The following is a 21,134-nucleotide window of genomic DNA, read 5'->3' as shown; positions in this document are numbered from 1 at the left end:
TCAAGTAAACAATATGTAATTATTAGCAGTAGATATAATAATATATAATATAATAGATCTCTTGAATTTGTTTCACTTGTCTAATTGACATTTTATATCCTTTGAACAATGTCTCCCTAATCCCGCTAACCCTCCCAAACCCCCAGCTTCTGGTAGCCACTACTCTACTTGTCCATGAAGTCTACTTTTTTGGGATTCCCTATATAAATGAGATCATATGACATTTGTCTTTCTGGGCCTGGCTTATTTCACTTAACATAATGTCTTCCAGGATTATCCATGTTGTCACAAATGACAAGATTTTCTTCTTTTTAAAGACTGCTTATCCCCTTTTTAATAGCTTTAGATACAATTATAGGTTATAGTTCTAGGTTATACAATCATGGAGCTACAGATACAATTCCCATATCATACAGCTTACCCATTTAAAGTGTACAGTTCAATAATTTTTGGCCTATCATATTTTTTTAAAACTTGTGGCTATATATAACATTAAATTTGCTATTTTACGCATTTTTAAATGTACTATTCAGTGGGATCAATTACACTCACAAGGTTGTATAACCATCACCATTTTCTAAACTGTTTCATCAGCCAAAACAAAAAGTGATAGGCAATAAATCCCCATTCTTCTGTCCTCCCAGTTCCTGTAAATCTTTAATCTACTTTCTGTCTCTGAATTTGCCTATGCTAGATATTTCACATAAGGAGAGTCATACAATATGTGTCTTGTCGTGTCTGGCTTATTTCACCTAGAATAACATTTTCAGGATTCATCCATACTATGGTATGTATTGAAACTTCATTTCTTTTTAAGGCAGATAATATTCCATTGTTTGTCTGTACCACTTTTTTGGTCTATTCATTCATCTTTTGATGGACACTTGAGTTGTTTCCACCTTTTGGCTGTTGTAAATAATGCCACATGTACACTGGTGTACAGATATCTATTCAAGTCCCTGTTTCCTTTTTTTCTGGTGTGTATGTATACCTAGGAGTGGAAATACTAGGTCATATATTAACTCTCTGGTTAGCTTTTTGAGGAACTGCCAAAGTATTTTCCATAGTGGCTGCACCATTTTACATTCCCACCAGCAACATATGATGGTTCCAATTTTCCACATCCTTGCCAACACTTATTACCTCCCACTCCTGCCATTTTTAAAACAATAATCATCCTTGGTGATATCTAAGTGGTAGTGTCAGTGGCATGAGATGAGTGATATCTCTTTGCAGTTTTGTATTTGCATTTTTCTCTTGATATCTTGTTGATGATATTAAACATTTTTTCCTGTGCTTATTGGCCATTTGTATATCTTCTTTCTAGAAGTGTTTATTCAAGTACTTTGCTCATTTTTAAATTTGGTTGCTTGTCTTTTTGTTATTGAGTTGCAGAATGTGTTTATGGATATTAAACCTTTATCAATACATAATTTGTAAATATTTTCTCCCATTTTGTAGGTTTTTCACTTTTTGATAATGTCCTTAGATGCAAAAAGATTTTAATTTTAATGAAGTCCAATTTTTTTTCATGCTTTTGATGTCACAAAAACCCATTGCCAAATGTAAAGTCCTATTCCATTGGTTTATAGGTTTGTCCTTATATAGGTGTCACAGTGTCTTGATTACTATAGCTTTATAATAAGTTTTGAAATCAAGAAGTGTGAGTTCTCCAACTTTATACTTCTTTTTCAAGATTCTTAAGCTACTTGGGGCCCCTTGAAATTCCATATGAATTTTGAGGATCAACTTTTTCATTTCTGCAGCAAAGGCTGTTGGAAATTTGATAGGAATTGCATTGAATCTGCAGATCACTTTTGGTAGTTTGACATCTTGATGACATTAAGTCTTATTATCCATGAACACAGGTGTTTTTCTACATACTTGGGTTTCTTATGGTTTTTCTTGACACTCTTCAGGAGAATATTCATTTTGTCAAAACCACCCAGCTCCTCCCAAAGTTACCAAGGATCACATTGGCAAGAATCTTGAATGTTGAATGATTACATTAAAACACATTTCACTGCAATTCACAAAGCATTACTTTATCTTTATACAAATTACAATAATCACTGATGAAGGAAAAACAGAATTATGACAATCATATTTACTTGGGAAATCATTTTCATAGGTCACTGCTATAGGAGCGTGGTACACAGCTTCAGAGTGGCAAGGGACATAGGGACAAGCACACAAGATTGAAAGCATAAAAGCATATTCTCATAAGGACCAAACAATCCTTATTGTTGGAGGACCAAATGGAATCATCATTAATGTATGTAGAATCAAAGTTCACGATCTGTAAGTCCTTCTTAAGATATGCATGATTCAGCTTATTTACAGTTCGAGCAAAGGCATATTTAGAAGCACAGCTATATGCTTCCAAACGGTACACTTTCTTGAAATGCAGATCAAAAAATGGATTGTCCTGGAAGAGAATGAGATACATGATTTAGTTTGTAGCCAAGAAAGTAGCTAGGTCTCCTGGATTCTCTCATACTCTCTTGGATATGTTTATTGATTGCAAAGTATCAGTATCAAATATATTTCTAAAATCCACAAATAGGCTTTCCAAAGCTACCTGCTTCAAAGTAATTGCTTGTAAAAATCAACAGCAAGAAAGGTTATTTTTGAAACATCTCTGTTTTTTCAATTATACAAATTAAATGTGCCTCAGACTGTGCCATTAGTAAGTCTTTCCAATGTAATGAATTGAAGAGGATGAGTAGGGAATAAACAAATAAAGCAGAAAATAAACTCACAGACTTCTGGAAAACAGAAAAGGTTTATCTCCCTTTTTAGTAGGAGGCTGGTTCTTTGTGCTATTTTGAAGGTAGAAGGAAGAAACACACAATAGCCAGCCATTGACATGCTACAGGTCACCAATTTGCTGTCTTTGAAGTTTATAGCAAGGAATTACTTTTGAAGGTAATAGTAAGGACTATCAAATCATTTGACTGATACTGACAAATTACTAAAGACTCCCTCTAGGCTCTTGCTCTATCTCTAGTGGAAATGTTTCAAGAAAAATGAAAACCAAATCTGATCTAGGTCCTACATATTAAAATAATAATTGCTACTGTTAATAGCAGTAACAACGATGCCTTGCATTTATGAAATTTACAAAATGCTTTTACATTCATTATCTGCCTAACTCCTTATTCTCTTTTAGGGCTGAGATTTTGCACTATTTATCGTCATGTTCTTAGTACTTACGCATGACGACTACTAATTTCTCAACCAATGTGTGTTGAACTGACCCGAAGTAGTCCTAAGAAAGGAGAAGTGGAGGCAAACATTGCCCTAAATAACAAATAGGCAGGAATGGACTAAACCAAACAGGAGTATTAATAATTCATCAGCATGTAGTATGTAACATCATACACAAGCAACTTCTATATCTGCAATTTCTTTTTTAAATAGGAAAATTGTTACAGGAGGTCAGAAATAGAGCACGTGTTTTAAAGTTAGACAATCATTTTGATTCTCTGATGTAACCACATGCAAAGTGCTTATCTGATCTGATTCTTATTTTTCTCCTTATTTTAGATAGTGCTTCTGTGAAAATTACATGAGAATAATCACATAAATGAGTGTGGACCTTAATAAATGATAGTTCCTAAAGATTGTGATACTACCATTTGAAAAAGTTAAAAACAAAACATAATCATGCTTTTACTCTTGCACAGCAAAAGAAATAATCAGGAGAGCAAACAGACAACCCACAGAGTAGGAGAAAATCTTTGCAATGTATACGTCCAACAAAGGACTAATATCCAGAATCTACAAGGAACAAATCAGCAAGAAAAAAAAAAATCCCATCAAAAAGTGGGCTAAGGACATGAATCGGCAATTCTCAAAATAGGTATACAAATGGCCAACAAACATGAAAACATGCTCAATATCACTAATGATCAGGGAAATGCAAATCAAACCACAACACAGTACCACCTTACTCCTGCAAGAATGGTGTAACCAAAAAATAAAAAAATAATAGATGTTGTCATGGATGTTATAAAAATGGAACACTTTCACACTGCTGGTGGGAATGTAAACTAGTACAGCCACTATGGAAAAGAAGGGGGAGAATCCCTAAAGAACTAAAAGCAGAACTACCATTTGATCCAGCAATCCCACTCCTAGGTTTCTATCTAGAAGGAAAGAAATCATTATATAAAAAAGATACTTACACATGCATGTTTATAGCGGCACAATTTGCAATTGTAAAAATATGGAACCAGCCCAAATGCCCATCAATCAATGAGTCGATAAAAAATAGTGGTATACATGCATGTCATGGAATACTATTCAGCCATAAAAAGGAATGAAATAATGTCATTTATAGCAACCTGGATAGAATTGGAGACCACTGGTCTAAGAGAAGTAACTCAGGAATAGAAAACCAAACATAGTATGCTCTCACTCATAAATGGGAGCTAAGTTATGAGGATGCAAAAGCATAAGAATGACACAATGGACTTTGGGGACTCAGGGAAAGGGTAGGGGGGCAGTGAGGGATAAAAGACTACACATGGGGTACAATTACACTGCTTGGGTGATGAGTGCATCAAAATCTCAGAAATCACCACTAAAACACTTATTCATGTAGTCAGACATCACCTGTTTCTCAAAAACCTATTAAAATAAAAAAAAATAAAATAAAAATGGAAAAACCATAATCATGCTTTAAAAAAGAATGTATAAAGGTGGTGTGTGATTTTAAGTGCAGCACTTTTATAGTCACAGTCACAATTTTTTTTTCTGGTGCTCATAACTACAGCTCGAAAGAAAATTCTGCCAAGAATCTCCATAAAGGGAAATCACATCCATTGTATCACCAGATACCAGTCATGCTCCTTAGGGAGTTTTCTGTTACAAACATTTGCTCCTCATCAGGTAGAAAAATACCCCTCATGACTTTGAAATACGTGCAGAAGAGTAATATTTTCCTTTAGCCTAATAATTGAAGCCTGAGTATACATGCACATAGCATACAAGTCTGCCAGTCTCTGTCTCTCTCTCTTTTGATAGAATACTAGAACTAAAAGGGATCTCCTGTTTTTAGCTGGGATAACGCAGTAGTTTCCAGAGATGTGAAGCTCAGGTCACACATTTAGTTATTGGCAGAGCCAGGACAAAACCCAAGATCTCAATCAGCACAAGCCCAATTTTTGCTACATCATCCTGTCTCCTGTTGCACCAGTCAGTCTCCAAATGCCCAGTCATTTTGATTTCTGTTTTATAAATTGACTTCAATTTCAATTCCATTTCATTTTTTAAGTTGACAACTTTTTGGCTCAAAATTGCTCTCTTTAATACCGTATAATATTGAGGAAAATGTAATAAATGCTGACTCCCAAGGATTTGATTCCAAAAAAGAGAAGTAGAAATTCCCAGAACGGTCAGGATATTTTTACTTCATCCATAGAAAATAAATCTTGCAAAGAATTACTCTTTGGATATTATATTTTTCTTCTTGCAATTTTCATATTTTAGGTCCTAAAGAGAAAACCAGAAATACTCAACTTTTCTTTTATATCTTGTTCACTATGAAAGATAAAAATCTTCAAATTAGAGAGGGAAGAATAAACAATGTTGGGATGGAATTAAAGGCCAGGAAAAGTGAGGAAAATATAGAGCGTGGTTAGTTGCTTTGAAATGAGTCTAAATTGACAGTCCTGGTAAATACATTCCTGGGCATTGAGCAAACTTGTAAAAACCAATGATAACATTGGTAATAGTTGAGCTGGAGAAAAAGGGCAAGAAAAATAGGCCAAAGATTGGTGAGGCTAGTTAATTGGGGGGGACAGTTTCTGAAGCTACAGATAGTGAACTTGACATGCACTTCTGATCAAATTAAATGCAGTATTATAAAAATTTGGCAAGTGTAGAAAAATATAAAGGAGAAAATAATAATTGAAAAATATGTAATTTATCACAGAGATAACGTATTAAAGTACTGGTTTGTTGTACATATTCATGTACACACACATATATATACTTATATTATTGTACATATACATGTATATACACACACATATATATGTTTTGTTTTTTTTTTTTTTGAGACAGAGTTTCGCTCTTGTTACCCAGGCTGGAGTGCAATGGCGCAATCTCGGCTCACCGCAACCTCCGCCTCCTGGGTTCAGGCAATTCTCTTGCCTCAGCCTCCCGAGTAGCTAGGATTACAGGCACGCACCACCATGCCCAGCTAATTTTTTGTATTTTTAGTAGAGACGGGGTTTCACTATTTTGACCAGGATGGTCTTGATCTCTTGACCTTGTGATCCGCCCGCCTCGGCCTCCCAAAGTGCTGGGATTACAGGCGTGAGCCACCATGCCCGGCCCGTATATTTTGTAAAAACATTGATTCATATTTCAATAACATGATAGACCAAATATGTAAAATTGACATAATATCTTAGAATCTAAGTTTTATATTCAGCTGATTTTTAGCAAACTTATTAAGTGGCTGAACAATTGTGTTCTGAGATATTCTTTTGGAAACATATTTTATAATGGCTGTATAATATTCTGTCATATGAATATATAATAATATATTTAAGCATTTTATAAGTATCAAACATTTAAGTAGAACATATTGCCAGAAAATTGTTACATGAATATTCAGGAAACAGCAATGAAACCCAGCATTCTTTTGCCAAGAAATCATGTCAAACACACCAAATTTTAAGAAAAGGATTTTAAGGAGATAAGTCAAGGTAATAGCAGATAGTATATGTTGATTTCAGTAAATGACAACTTTTAGATATTCAGATTAGATGAGTAAATAAGGCAGAATTAAGTGCTTTTGGCTAATTCTCTATCCTCAGAGGCTAGCAGGGCCTAGTGTACAATAAAATCTCAATAAATTAATGAAAGAATAAATTAATATATGAATTTGTAGAGGTTTTCAACAATCAATCCAAAGGAGGCAAAATAATAGATTTCTGGGTAAAGCCTAGCTCTACCACTTAATAGCTGTATCACCTTGGGCAAGTCAATCTCTTTAAGTCTCATTTTCTTCATTTGTAAAATGGAATAACAGAATCGAATTCATGAGGTTTTATGATGATTATGCAAAAATATATATGAAAGGAGCTTAGTTTGATTCCTGGCACCTCATGACAGTTTACTGAATATTGGATGGTAGCAAATAGCAGTACTACTAGCAGTAGTAATGGTAACCATTAATAATTCCCCCCTGCCTGCCTCATCAATTTTACTATTGACTTGGATAAAGTCCTAAGTGTTGTGCTCATTAAATCTGAATCATACTATAGTGATATTAAAAAATAAAGATATTAGAAGATTTTAAAAGTTGGAACAATAGGTCAAATGAAGAATATGGCATTTATTAAGATTATGAAAAAATGAACTTAAAGTTCTAATTCATTCAACAATAAGACTACAAAGACTTACTGAGGGCTTATCATCTATCAGGCTATGATAAAGGATGAAAACAATGGTCCTAATTTTTAAGGAGCTTTTCATCTAGCAGAAATACAGAGTAATCCAACAATTGCAGTTTGTAGGATTATGGTTATAATATATTTCTATCCATGCTATAATGAGTGTATAAAGATGGAGAGTCAATAGGACTTTACTCAATGGGAAAGCTGGGTAACAGTGAAAGTTAATTGGGCATTTGAAGCTTCAGGAGTCAGTACTTAAGCATTGTGGATGTAGAAAGTCGAAGGGGGAAGGGCTGTCCATCAACAGCAGAGTTCAAGAACAGACTGTGAAAATCACCTGTCAGGGGTCACGTGAGGAGATTGTAGTATCTACCCTTTCTCCCGTTTCAACTCCAAGATTACAGGATTTCTATCCTTCTAGAGGATGAAGTAGGCTTGCTGACGGTAAAATTTGAAGATGAGTGAAGAAATCCCCTAAATTTATAAAGGAAATTGTGGTGGGAAGAAAGTGGTGGTAGAAGCATCATATATTTGGAAAAATGGCATATAAAGTTTCAGGATTGACTGGTAGATTGTGTTTAACCAGTTAAGAGGCCCTTGGGAAAGATGCTTTTAAATTTAATGACAAAATTCCACTTGAAACTCATAAAAACAGACCCCCAAAAAAGGTACATCATCCCAGTAGATTAAACCATGCTACTTAAGAACAATATACTGTCATCTTAACACTTAGTACATGCCAAGAGTATATGAAGCAGGATATTGAACATAAAGATCTCCAGCATATTGATTCCACCTCTCCTAATAAAATGTAACACTTACAGTATCTGCTTCTTTTCCATCAATCATCTGCAGATCGTTCAAAGACCACTTTTTTGTTACTTCATATTTTTCATCTAAACCTATTCTGTAGTGTTTCACCATGATTATTTTTACTTCTTCCTTTTTGGTCACTGTAGGACAGAAAAATACTTAGTTTACATAAATTCTTAGAAGCTAATAAATTATTCAAGTCATACTTTTTGGTGTTTATATATCCCCTTTTGATAAAATGACCTTGAACCCACATTGTAGCTGTACCTCAATTGTAAGCCCTGATGTATCCAAATCTTCACAATATGCCCCCAAATTTGCTCAATGTATTAACTTTATTTTTGCTACAATTGTGGTTACATACTGCCACAGTAGTGTCTGTTAGAACATTGAGCTATGTGCTTTGCGTTCAGAGCATTGTGGTAGAGAATAGGGTTCATCTTGGGGCAGGAAATAAGAGGCTTAGCTTTAGCATACAGTCAGTGCCAAGTGTTTATCAGAACACGTTGGAATTTTAATTTATGGCAATATAAGAAAGTGAGGTCATGGAAGTAAACAGTACTACTTTACAGCAACACAGTGTTGAAGAGTGAGTGACCGAGCAAATACTGCAGTAACTGTGGACACTGACTTGCCTTTAAACTCACTCTGAGACTTACAAGGTAGAATCGCAGTTATTGTTAACCTGCTTGAGATTGTAATCCTCTCAAGCATGTCTCTCAAATTCTAGTATTCAAAATATGCCACTTGCACAAAAGGTTTTTGTACTATACTTTGAAAGATATGGGAAAATTTTTGCTTCTTTTGTGTGAACAAAATCAGGGAAATTCTGTTTTTGTCTTAAAATCATTTGTTTTTGGTCTCATATACACACATCAGAAGAATCAATATTTGAGCAGAGCGCTCTTAAGTTGAAAATTATCAATGAGTTATTATAATAAAGGAGTATTTACTGAGTATTTGCTACTTGCATGATAGAACCATAATACATGCCACAGGGGATATTAGTAAAAGACAGGGTCACTCACTGCTCATTAAAAAAAAAAATTTTTTTTGAGATGGAGTTTTGTTCTTGTTGCCCAGGCCAAAGTGCAATGGTGCCATCTCAGCTCACTGCAACCTCCACCTTCTGGGTTCAAGCAATTCTACTGCCTCAGCCTCCTGAGTAGCTGGGATTACATGTGTCTGCCACCATGCCTAGCTAATTTTTTGTATTTTTAGTTTCACCATGTTGGCTAGGCTGGTCTTGAACTCCTGACCTCAGGTGATCTGCCCGCCTTGGCCTCCCAAGGTGCTGGAATTGCAGGCATGAGCCACTGTGCCCAATCATGCCCTCTAAAAATTTATGGTTTCATTGTGGAGACAAGACTAACACACATGTCACATACAATAGCAATATTATATAGAGGTAGCAGGTGGAGATCGAATGCCTCAGATTTCCCTTCAAGATGAATAATGTCACTTAGAGAGTTGCAAGCTGGTTCTGTCTTCTAAGAGTAGCTCTGGAATTTTTTCTTGGTAAGGGGAAGACTCTCTTAGTTCTGAAAAGCATCACTTTGACATGCTCTCCTAGCTCTCTACAGAGAATGAAACAATATATCACAGTATAATCATAGCGAAAGATAAGTAATGTGGAGCAGACTACATGTTCAATAGGAGTTCTGAGGAGGGAAAGGATTGGAGTAATTAAGGAAGGAATTACAAATGAAATAGAATTTGAGTTGGGGCATTAAATTTTGAAAAGACAGGGGTCATACTGCAGACATTTCTAGGTGAAGGACAGCATGTGGCAATGCATCAGCAATAGAAGTTAACATCACCAGGTAGAATAAAAGAAAGTGGACTGCATGAGTTGGTTGGTGTGAAGATTTGTGGGCAATAGGATTCACTAGGTGCAGAAGGTTGTGAAAATGTTTTGAAAGACTCTGGATTTGAAATTTGACAGAAACCACTTTGGACCTGTGTCTGAATCCTCTTTTCTGGATGGAGTGATGTGAGGCTGACCTGGATATTATAGTAAGGGCTCTAGAATTGGGTCTAGCAAAGGGAGTATCCATCACATGAAGGTGCCAGTGATGCTGAAATCAAGGCAACCAGTTGAACTGAGAGTTGATGATGGAGCTTAGTCCTTGAAGAAGGAAGTCGGAGCAGTCTGACAAATCTCAGAAGGCACTGTGTCAGGTGTTCAGTGAAAGCTCATACAGCAATACCTGTTCGTTAAGTCTCCCTCCTTCTGTAGCAAAAGACTAATAAAATGGTGCCCTATTAAAGGAGAATTTTTCTGGCAGCAGTGATGTATAAGATACATGGGAGAAGAAATGAAAGGAACTGGAGGAGCCTGGAAAATGCAGGGCAGCTTAGTGAGTTCTGGCACTAGACGTTCTGGAGTTAAATCACAACACCACCTCTTAACAGTGTGGTGTGAGCAAATGATTTAATCTCTAAAGAGATTAAACATCAGTTTTCTTATGCTGCAAAACAGACATCAGAATGATACAAGTTCATAGGGTATAAAAACTAAGGTAGACAAAATAAAGAACTTAGGATAGTGTCTGGTTTACAGTAACTGGTAAAATGTTTTATTTTGTTTATTTTAAGAGGCTGTTGTAGTAACCTGGACATGGGATGTGGGTAATGGATATAGAAGTGGAAAATTCAAGTAAGATTTTAAATAAGGCGTTGATAACACTGGGTGGACATAACATCGAACGAAAACCAAACACTGGATACAAACCCAAATAGGAAAGCATAGAGAATCAGTTGGTTGGGTGCAAAAATGAGTTTTGTTTTTGACACACAGATGAAGTATCCACAAATTATCTCAAAAGAGAATGAGATGCAAGTTTATAGTTTAGGAATGGAGATACAGACTTGGGTCTTTTGTGTAGAAAGGTTTTCCAAGACCAGTTTTTTTGTTTTGTTTTGTTTTTCGTTTTGAGAAAGCGTCTCATTCTGTTACCTAAGCTGGAGTATGGTGGTTTGATCACAGCTCACTGCAGCCTCAACCTCCTGGGATCAAGCATACTTACACCCCGGCCTCTCCTCAGTAACTGGGACTACAGAAATGCACTACAACGCCTAGCTAATTTTTTATCTTTTTTGTAGAGACAGGGTCTCACTGTATTGGTCAGTGATAGTGATAGTGGCCTCAAGCTATGCTCCTGTCTCGGCCTCTCAAAGTGCTGGAATTACAGGTGAGAGTCACCATGCTGGGCCCCAAGCCAAATTTGTAGAGAAAATTACAGAGGAAAGAGGTGAGAGAAAGTGAGAAGAAAAATCGATGCCAGGAAAGAGGTCTGAGAAGGGGTCTGAGAGACGGGACCAGCTGCATAATGCTATGGGAATCAAGAGGTTGGTGAAGTTCAAAGGTTTGGAGACAATCCCATGAAGTCCCTTTATTAGGTAAGGTAGAGTTCAGCTCTAGCACTGAATCTGACTTGGACGAAGATCATGAATTTCCTCCATGAGGGCAGTTTCTCTAGAACGGTGAGGGCCGAAGACAACCTGCAGAGGACTCCTTCATACACCAACACTTTGAGCGCACACTGTTTGCCAGCCTCAAGGTTAGGTAGGAGTTACAAAAGTAATAGGAAGGAAGACTAAAGGCTATGATTGAGATCACATATTCCAGGAGTTTGAAAGAGGAGGGATTACACAGTTTGGAGGTAGAGGGAGTGACTAAGGCACACCGTCTGGAGAGGACCTCAAGTAGAAGATCTTACCTTGGGCTCAATGAGCTAGTTTAGAGTCTGTGATCTCTCTGACATTGTGCCAAGGTTGATGGGCTTCTGCCCATCTATCCTTCTCTAGCACTAAAGAGGTTCCATCCATCTGCACTGGTGCAGATATTAGCCTTGGAAAGATGAAAGGATTAAAAGTGAAGCTGTTAGGCAGAGGCGGCGAAGTGAAGATGCCCTTGAATCCGTCATGCTTACTGAGGACGAGATCTTGGAGACACTCTCCTCCACCAGCAGGGAGTTGTATGCCCAGAAAGGAGCTCTACCTCAGAACCAAAGGTCTATGTTCTCACTCCAGCTAGCTGTCTCACCTGCTGCTTAGCGGGTGGGAGAGAATGGGGTTGGGGAGGTAGGGAGAAAGAACTGGATGCTCTGTGAAAATGTAATTTTCACGGAACAAATTCCACTGCTTCACCTATATATTATGATACCCATGTTATGACCATTTGTAGGCCACTTATTCATCTCATGAAGTTAATAAATATTTGAGTGCCCTTTTTATACCAAGCACTGTGTTAGGAATTGAAAACATTAATTTTCATAATGCATCATTCCTGCTGTTGCTAAGATTGTAGGGAGTGGGGTCTTCAGAAAGAAAACCTGTGCTCACAGTTCTGCGAATAAGAAATAGACAAAGTAAGTGAGAAATGTGGAGGAGGGGTGTCTTCATTGAAGTAGGGGTCCAGGAGAGCTTCCTGAGAGAGGTAACCTAAATTGTGAGGGGCAGTAGAGGTTAGCAGAATGAAGATGTGGTAGAGGTCGTTCTAGAAAAGGATTTACACAAAGGCATGAAATACTTGATACTTTTAAATCATTAAAAGCATTTGGTATTGGTGGCATGAGGTGTGACGGTGGACAGATGGCAGGGAACAAGTTAGGTAAGCTAGTTCCTGAGGGGCCTAAAATACCAGGCTGAGAAGATCAAAGGTTATTCTGAAAGCCATGCTTTTCTCTGTGTAAGAGAGAGAAGTTGGCACTGAAGATTTAAAGTGAATGGACAGGCTGAGCTTTCAAGTTTCAGAAACTTCTTTTGGGATCTTCCACAAAGGATGGGTTGGAGGTGGGGAACAAAGAGAAGAGATGTGAAGAAGGTGAAATGGTCTCTGTCCCATTAACACCAAACTAAGAAAATAAAAAAGCATTCTTTAAAAGTTAATCTTTTGACTAAACAGCTTCCTTTGTAGCTAAGGAGGCTCCAAGAATTGTCTTTAGCCACAAGCCAAAGAAGTCTACTCAGCCTGGAGTCAACCCAATCCCTAATTTCCAAGCTTGAGCTTTGCTGCCAGCTAAAATTAAATGGCCGTATTCACATTAATGCAGTGGCAAAGTGGAAACCTATCACCTTGTCTTAAAACAGAAATGTGTTTACATAATCAAAATGTTAGAGAGTTGTTTTCAGTAACATCAGAGTTTCCATTATCGAATTATGATTTAGTGAATAATATCTACAGACTCAGGAAATTTCAGAGTTAACCTGCTCTAGTTTTAATATTTTAGTCAGCATATTCAGAATTATAATTTTAACTTCATGCCAATCATTTATTTTCACTTTTAATTTTAAAATAAACTTTGTCATTAATAAATGCCTCTGTTACCATGGTAATATTGTCACTATTATTCATGAGGCTAAATGGAAAGAACATTGCCCAATTGATCCAATATAATTTGGCAGAATAAAAGAAAACAATAGCTCACAAGTAAGTTGCACAGAATGCTTTAAGTAAATAACTCTTATTTTACAACCTAGTGTTATGCAATTGTTTTCATCATTTAAGTTAAATAGTAGAGAGAAGTCACTATGAGATATTGAAGAAAAACAGCATCAGTGAAATGTTTCCTCATATATGGTGCTGTCTTGGGTCACTGAGAAGACTATCATTGCTTTCATCAAAAGAGCATTTATTTATTTATTTATTTTGAGATGGAGTTTCACTCTTGTCCCCCAGGCTGGAGTGCAATGGCACGATCTTGGCGTACTGTAACCTCTGCCTCCTGGGTTCAGGTGATTCTCCTGGCTCAGCCTCCTGAGTAGCTGGGATTACAGGCACCCAGCATGACACCTGCTATTTTTTTTTTTTTTTTATAGAGACGGGGTTTCATTTTGTTGGTCAGGGTGGTTTCAAACTCCTGACCTCAGGTGATCCACCCACCTCGGCCTCCCAAAGTGCTGGGATTACAGGCCTGAGCCAACTATAATTTTTGTATTTTTAGTAGAGATAGGGTTTCTTCATGTTGGCCAGGCTGGTCTCAAACTCCTGACCTCAGGTGATCCACCTGCTTCAGCCTCCCAAAGTGCTGGGATTACAAGTGTGAGCCACCATGCTCTGCCGAAACAGTAATTTTCAAATAATATTTTTCTCTAGAAATATTTTTAAAAATCGAATTTTGGGCTACACTGAGTATCTTTAAAGTGAAAAAGATTGGCTATGAGCAAGTAAGGACATGAGCTGCTGATGTTTTTACAGAATAGGAGACAGAATGGAAGAGAAGGAGACTGATTTTGTGGGACTAGAAGCACCAAGAAAAAAAGGGACATCCAATGAGGCTTGTGCAAGGTTTGGTTTTATGAGCTCCAATTCAACATTTCTCAGTGTCCCTACAAAAAGTAATATAGCATGATAATTTGGGACAAATGGACCCGGATTTAAAGCCTCCTTTAGCCACTTATCAGCTGATTATTTGGGCAAGTTATTTAGCTATTGCATGCTTCAATTTTATCATGCATAGACGTAGCAAATAAGATAAAATATGTGAAGGACTTGCCATAGTGCTTGGCAGGTGTGTTAAGAAAAGCATCTATCTACTCTTACTGGTTAGAAGCAATGTGGTAAAGTGGGAGAAAAAAAAACCCTTGGGCTTTAGAATTAGATTTACAAACTGTGGACCTTGGACTAGGTACTTAACTTCTTGTGACTTATGATGACGTCATCTGTAAAACAGGAGGTTGTTGTGAAGATTAGAAGAAATAAAGCATATAAATGGTAGTAATGGACTTGTGCCTGGCGCTCAGCAGGCATGCCTTACAACTATCCCTTTTCTTGCAGCATCAATAATGCCATGCTAATAATGAAAAATGTTAAATATTTTTCCCCTTCAAAGCTCTGAAATAAAGTTCCTATTCACTCTACAAACGATACAAATGGCTTAGAGTTTAGAATTGGCAGATTATCTTGATTTCCACATTTAGATCTGCCAGGTAATAGATTAGCCACTGGGAAAATCTGTCCCATGAGTTACTGATGATGGTTATGTGGGCTGTTGATTTTAGAGAAAATGATAATATCCCAACTCTAAAATCCAAGCTACTGGTTCTTTTAGAACTAAACACTAAGTCACAATAAATGCAAGGTAACAAGAGGACTCAAATGGGAGCGTCACCATTTCCTTACTGTAACCTTCACCTACAACTATCCTGATTTGGAGAGTCAGAATATTTTATTTAAATTCCTCCATAGGGCTTGGTGAGGTGGCTCATGCCTGTAATCCTAGAACTTTGGGAGGCTAAGGCAGGATAGCTTGAGGCCAGGAGTTCAAGACCAGCCTGGGCAATAGAGTGAGACCTCATCTCTACAAAAAAGACTAAAAAATTAGCCAGGTATAGTGGTGCATGACTGTAGTCCCAGTTACTTAGGAGGCTGAGGTGGGAGAATCACCTGAGCTCTGGAGGTTGAGATTGAAGTGAGCCAAGATCAGGCCACTGCACTCTAGAGAGAGTCTTGAACAAAAATAATAAAGTGTTTTTTTTTTTTTTTACCTTTAGAAGATAAAGAGCAATAATTTTAAAGTATAAAATCTACTTTAATATTCAAGGTCTGTTCCACATTTGACAATTCTGATTGTAACTGTTTTGTGAATTTTATGATATATGTATTTTTTAAATAAAATGTGTCTCTTGGAAATCAATTCTATATTTCTTTTCATAACTTTTTAACATAGATGATAATAAACACCATCAAATTAGAATTTCTTCAAGTGTGTTCTCTTTTTGAGCATAAAATTCCTGTATTGTTGCAGAACCAAATCTATTCATATTTATTAAAGGAAGTATTACAGGTCATGAAAGGGACCAAATGTATCAAAACAGCCTTGACAGGAGAATTGCTTGAACCCAGGAGATGGAGATTGCAGTGAGCCGAGATCACACAACTGCACTGCAGCCTGGTCAATAGAGCAAGATTCCATCTCAGAAAAAATAAGCCTTGAGTAAACCTGCAACTTGAAAAACAAAAAAGAATATACACATACACTATGTTTGGATTTATGTTCAGAACATATGCATAGCTGGTTGGATATATTTTGGCCTGCATAATTGCTATTCTACTACTGCTAATACCATCTTTAGTTATACAAAAAAATTTAAAGCATTAGTATATGTTTAATTCTTACAAAACACTATGTATTAGGATAATTCGTTCTCAATTTACGGCTGAAAAATTAAACTAATCTCTTCCATACAATACTATTATCTCCTGAAATGATGACTTAAAGAAAGAAATTCTTTAATTTGTGCTCTCTGTTGTTAAGATATTGGGAATTTGCAATGTAGCAGCGGTGGTCCCAAATGAAGTCTTTAAAATTGTTTTTAGCACCCTCCTTTTCTCATTAACTTATTCTTAGTTAACAACCTTATTGTTAACATTCTTAGTGTAAATGATTTGACAAAATTATTAGATTCTTTGGTTCACAGAGAAATTCTGGTCTGGTTTAAAAAAACAATATGTGTAGACAATTTATGCATATTATTTTTTAATTCTAGCAAATGTCATTTATTTTCAGATGAATATCTATGAATGGAAGGTTTTTTTAGAGGTATGAGAATACTGAAAAATAATCAACATCTGAATATACATACAATTTTAAATTAACAATATACAAATCTTCATTTTATATTACATATATACACATATTTACTATTTTGTTTTTACTATAACTATGCATATGTGTATATACATATATACACATATATTTCAGCATGTTTTTAATAGTAAATTATTTTTTCTGCATATCTTAGAATAATAACCTTAATTTAATTTTATTTATTTAGAATATAATGTATCACATTTGGTTTTATACTAGTAAGAATTTAACAGGGGAGCACTGTGGGCAGATAAAAATGTTTTTATTTCTCTTTCAGAGATGTGACCACTGAGGCCAGAGAGGCTAATTATCTTGCCCCAAATTTCATAGCTAGTGGTTGGCAAAGCAGTACTGGGTTTCACACCAGTTTGCCTGATTCCAAGTGTGTGAACGTCTGTTCCACCATGCCCTGTTACTTTCCATCCGGTTTTGGCTAATGCTTTTATATGCTATGTCAAGTCCTTCAGAATTTCTTTAATTCATGTGCACTCTTATCACTGCACATGTGACTTATTCCTTTCTAGTGCCATCACATAACAGATCTCCCTCCTTCAGAAAAAGATGCTGCTTTTAACTTTCAGTGATAATGTTCTAGGAAGGAGAAGCTAGTCCCAGGAAGAAACGACCATGAGAACCCTAAGGTGGGAGTGGGCTGAGGTCCTATGAAATCTACCATGTACATCCTAGCAAACCAGAAAGGGAAACTGAGTTTTTGACATCTAATTTTGACATCAACCAGGTAAACATCAAGATTTAACAGTAAGTCACAATCCTTTGGCTGTGAGATCCAAGCAAAAGAGAGACTCTTGTCAGATAAATAGAAAGCTTAATCATATTTAAACATATTTTCATTAATTGAAAAAATACATGATGGAATTGACTACACTGGATTCGTGATTCTCACAAATTTAGAACTGCTAGATTGTAGCGTATAAAGAGGAAATCATAAGGTGACTCTACTCCCTGAAGGTGGCCATCACTCAAAGTATAGAGTTTCGTATCTCAACAATCATGTGATCTGTTTGGTTCATTCCAATAGAAATTTTCCGAGTCAAGCATGGTCAAAGATAAGACTATTCAAGCAACATGCTGACTTATTTTAAATTACTGTTCCAGCAAAATGAATTTTTCATTGCCATAAAAAGTGTTACATTTGGAGAAAGTGCTCTGAAATTGATGGATCTGATATAGAAGAGAGTCACGAAAAGTTAGTGAACCGATATGGCTTACAAAGTTAACTTGTATCTAGAATAGCACAATATTGTCTTCTCTTCCTCATCTCTGAGAAGATCTTGCTTTTTCCTTGCATCTTACGTGACAGAATTAATAAATTATTTCCAAACATTTAAATCTAGGAGACATTTTTATGTCAGATAGAACAAGTTTAGTTAATTACATAATTTGGAGGGAGACACTAAGATGTATTTGGTAAATTCAATATATAAATTATTGTGATTGTTTAATTCTTCATGTTTTTCTGTAAAAATATGTGTATACTAACGTTACACAAAGGGAAATCAGCTTTATAAAGTGGAAATTACAATAAGTACAAAATCATTATATTTTAATGTTAGAATCAGCATCTTCTCTAATATATTAAGTAAAAATATTTTAAGATACAGTCATTTTATGGCTAGGATACAATATAGTTTCTTTCTTAAATTATTTTTAATTTACTTTTTCGATATTTAATTTCTTTCCTTTTTCTGAGCCAATTAACTTTTTTATGTCGCTAGAATACCCTCCATACTTTGTAGTTATATAGCAAAATATGCCAGATAAAGTGTTACAGAAATATTACTAATGTTATTATTGGGTAAATATTACTATATTTATTAGAAATGACAGAAGTTTTAAAAATTCTTGGCACTTTCTTTAAAGACATTCTAATTCCCTTACAACACTCCCTCTTGACACCTTTGAAAAGGCTTCTAAGTCAATTATCGGAAAAAGAATTATAAGAAGTTGTTTTCTGAAAATAGCTGTGTGTCTTAGATAGGTAAGTCCACAATGAACGTAAAGTTCTCAAGTTCTTTTCTCCTGAGTCCCTGAAAACTATTTAAAAGCATGGACCAAGAAAAGGGAGTACTGTATATTATGTTCAATAACGGTATGAGCATTCCTGTCTAAATTCAACACAGAAATCACGGGTTAGGCAAATCACAATTAAGTGCAAAAGTCTATTCCTAGCTTTGGACAATTTTCATGAATTTTAGAAACATGAAGGAAAAATCTTGTAGGTAAATAGTTTGGAAGACATCCTCTTATCCTTAAAGTTCCATTTTCATGAACTAGTTTCTACCATTAAGGTATTGTTTTTGTAGACACACTTCCTACAAGAGAAAGAAGTTTTAAAATATAATTTTTCTCTTCAAATAAACCACCAGGAAGTCTAAAGCCCTCAGAAGAAAATCTAAGGCTTTGTCTTTTTCCTAGGATGAAAAGGAAGAATGACAATTGTCCAGACTGGTTGCAAATGGTGCTGTATAACTCAATTCTCCAATATTTTAAAAAATATACCGAGGGCTCTCTGTTGGCTGTTTAAAAAATGAGCTCTTACACAATAAAATTGCATGCCGTGCAAATAAATTAAACAAACATTTGGAGACAAAATAATCAAATCAGGAGAAGTACATATCAGTTTCATTTCTCCACAATTAACCAAAGTATTCTAATACAATGTTTTGTTCTTTCATTTTTAACACTTAAAAAAAATTCTGTAGCATCCAAATGCTTAAACGTGGCATAGTTAAGTTCTAATCAGAAGGTACACGTGCTGTATAAGAAAATAAATACACAAAAATGCCCTCTATCATCCGAGCATCTTTGGGTGACTTGCTTTTTGAAATGATAACAGAAAGAACAGATTACCTGACACACAGAGGTAATACCTGTCCTGGACGGAGAACTCTATTTCAATAAACTCGTACAGATTCTGCGAGAGTGGCTTAAACAGTTTCTTCTCCAAGTCCTCCTTTACCAATGATGACATTTCCTCCAGTTCCACTTGGCCTGATGTCTTGGCTCAAGCTCACTCCTTCCTCTCCTTTTGCTCCCTAGATTTCTCGTTTGGGTTTGCAGCTCCTTGGTGAGTCCTGCCCACCTCCCCGCCCTCCCTCTCTTAACTTCTCATTCCTAGCCAGAGCCCGGGTTCCCGAGAGCACTCAGCGCGGTCAGACCCCTCACTGCGGTATCTGCCCAGTGGCAGCAGCCGCCGCGGCAGCCAAAATACAGCAGCCTCACTGGCCCCACCGTCAGTCTTCCGCGTCCAGCCTCAAGCAGGCTGCTCTCCGGAGCTCTTCTGTGGCTTGCTGGTGGGGAAACATTTATGACCACCGACTGATACTCACAGGTCTACTTGTGGAGTGGCCTGGCTATTCCAGTCTTGGTAGTCTTTTCCCCTTTCACAACACTATGCAAAGACCACGATTTCAGCTTGATGCCATTATATAAATCAGCTGTCTGGCTGTATTGATTGGGATCCTCTTCCATTAAGAACTTCGCTATCATCGGCAAGAGAAAAGGCATCTGTGCTTGCTCCTAGCACTTCCAACAAGTCTCTTTCCCTCCTTTCCACCCCTCCTTTAATACGTTCGGATCTTTGCTTCCATGACAGTTTGCACCAATTCCTGGGTCTAAATTATTTTTTAAATGGAAATTTTAAGTGGGCCCACTTTAATATGATTTATGCCTCCACTCACAAAAATGTATTAGCCACCTCACTAGGGTAAAGCATTATATTTTTCTTAGGGAGGGTGAATTTCTCAGCCTCAAGGAATTTGTAATTGAATAGAGATGAGTACACCAAACAGTTATCGTTAAGTGTGTAAAAGTGGTAAAGGCACAAAAGGGGAAGGAAACGCAGAATAGAAAAGGCATTTATACCTGGAAGGTATTGGAGAAAGTGCTCTGAGAGAAGATCTGGAGCTTGAAGAATGAGAGAAAAATAGAGAGGTTTAAAAGAAGGAGCATATGCCAGTCCAGGGAGCCAAAGTCCTGCATTGAAAAAGCATGAGGGCTGTGCTCTGGCTTGAACGGGGCCTCTCCAAAACTCAGGTGCTGTCAATGTGAGAGTATTGAAAGGTGCAGTCCTTAAGAAGTGAGTAGGCCACGAGGGCTCCTGTATCCTGAATGGGACTAAGGCCCTCATAAAAGAGGCTTCACACTGGTTTGGCTGGCTTGTGCTTCTGCCTTCTGCTGTGTAAAGACACAACGTTCCTCCCCTCTGGAGAAGGCAGCCCTCACCAGACAGCTGAACCTGTCAGTGCCTTGATCTCGGACTTGCCAGCCTGGAGAACTGTAAGAAATACAT

At 36.7% G+C, this 21,134-nt stretch overlaps 1 protein-coding gene across 1 annotated transcript; it reads right to left on the bottom strand.

Annotated features, from left to right (window-relative positions):
• Nucleotides 1–2,024: 2,024 nt before the first annotated feature.
• EXOC1L (exocyst complex component 1 like) lies at nt 2,025–20,051 on the bottom strand. Its single transcript, XM_003933671.3, has 3 exons — nt 19,694–20,051; nt 8,238–8,368; nt 2,025–2,428 (listed from the first exon to the last, which is right to left on the bottom strand). Exons 1-3 carry the CDS (start codon nt 19,812–19,814, stop codon nt 2,162–2,164), a joined length of 519 nt encoding a protein of 172 aa, XP_003933720.1. The 5' UTR covers nt 19,815–20,051; the 3' UTR covers nt 2,025–2,161.
• Nucleotides 20,052–21,134: the final 1,083 nt, after the last annotated feature.

Source organism: Saimiri boliviensis, chromosome 3 (genome assembly GCF_048565385.1).
Source record: "Saimiri boliviensis isolate mSaiBol1 chromosome 3, mSaiBol1.pri, whole genome shotgun sequence".
Lineage (NCBI taxonomy): Eukaryota > Metazoa > Chordata > Mammalia > Primates > Cebidae > Saimiri > Saimiri boliviensis.
This window is presented reverse-complemented; position numbering and strand designations above follow the sequence as displayed.

Bases quoted from the DNA above. Each gene is read 5' to 3' on its own strand.
- EXOC1L (XM_003933671.3), bottom strand. From the start codon at position 19,814: ATGTCATCATTGGTAAAGGAGGACTTGGAGAAGAAACTGTTTAAGCCA. The intron at 8,369-19,693 runs GTAATCTGTTCT...TCTGTCCTACAG, and splicing joins GTATTACCTCTGTGTGTCAG to TGACCAAAAAGGAAGAAGTA. The intron at 2,429-8,237 runs GTAAGTGTTACA...ATTCTCTTCCAG, and splicing joins ATGGAAAAGAAGCAGATACT to GACAATCCATTTTTTGATCT.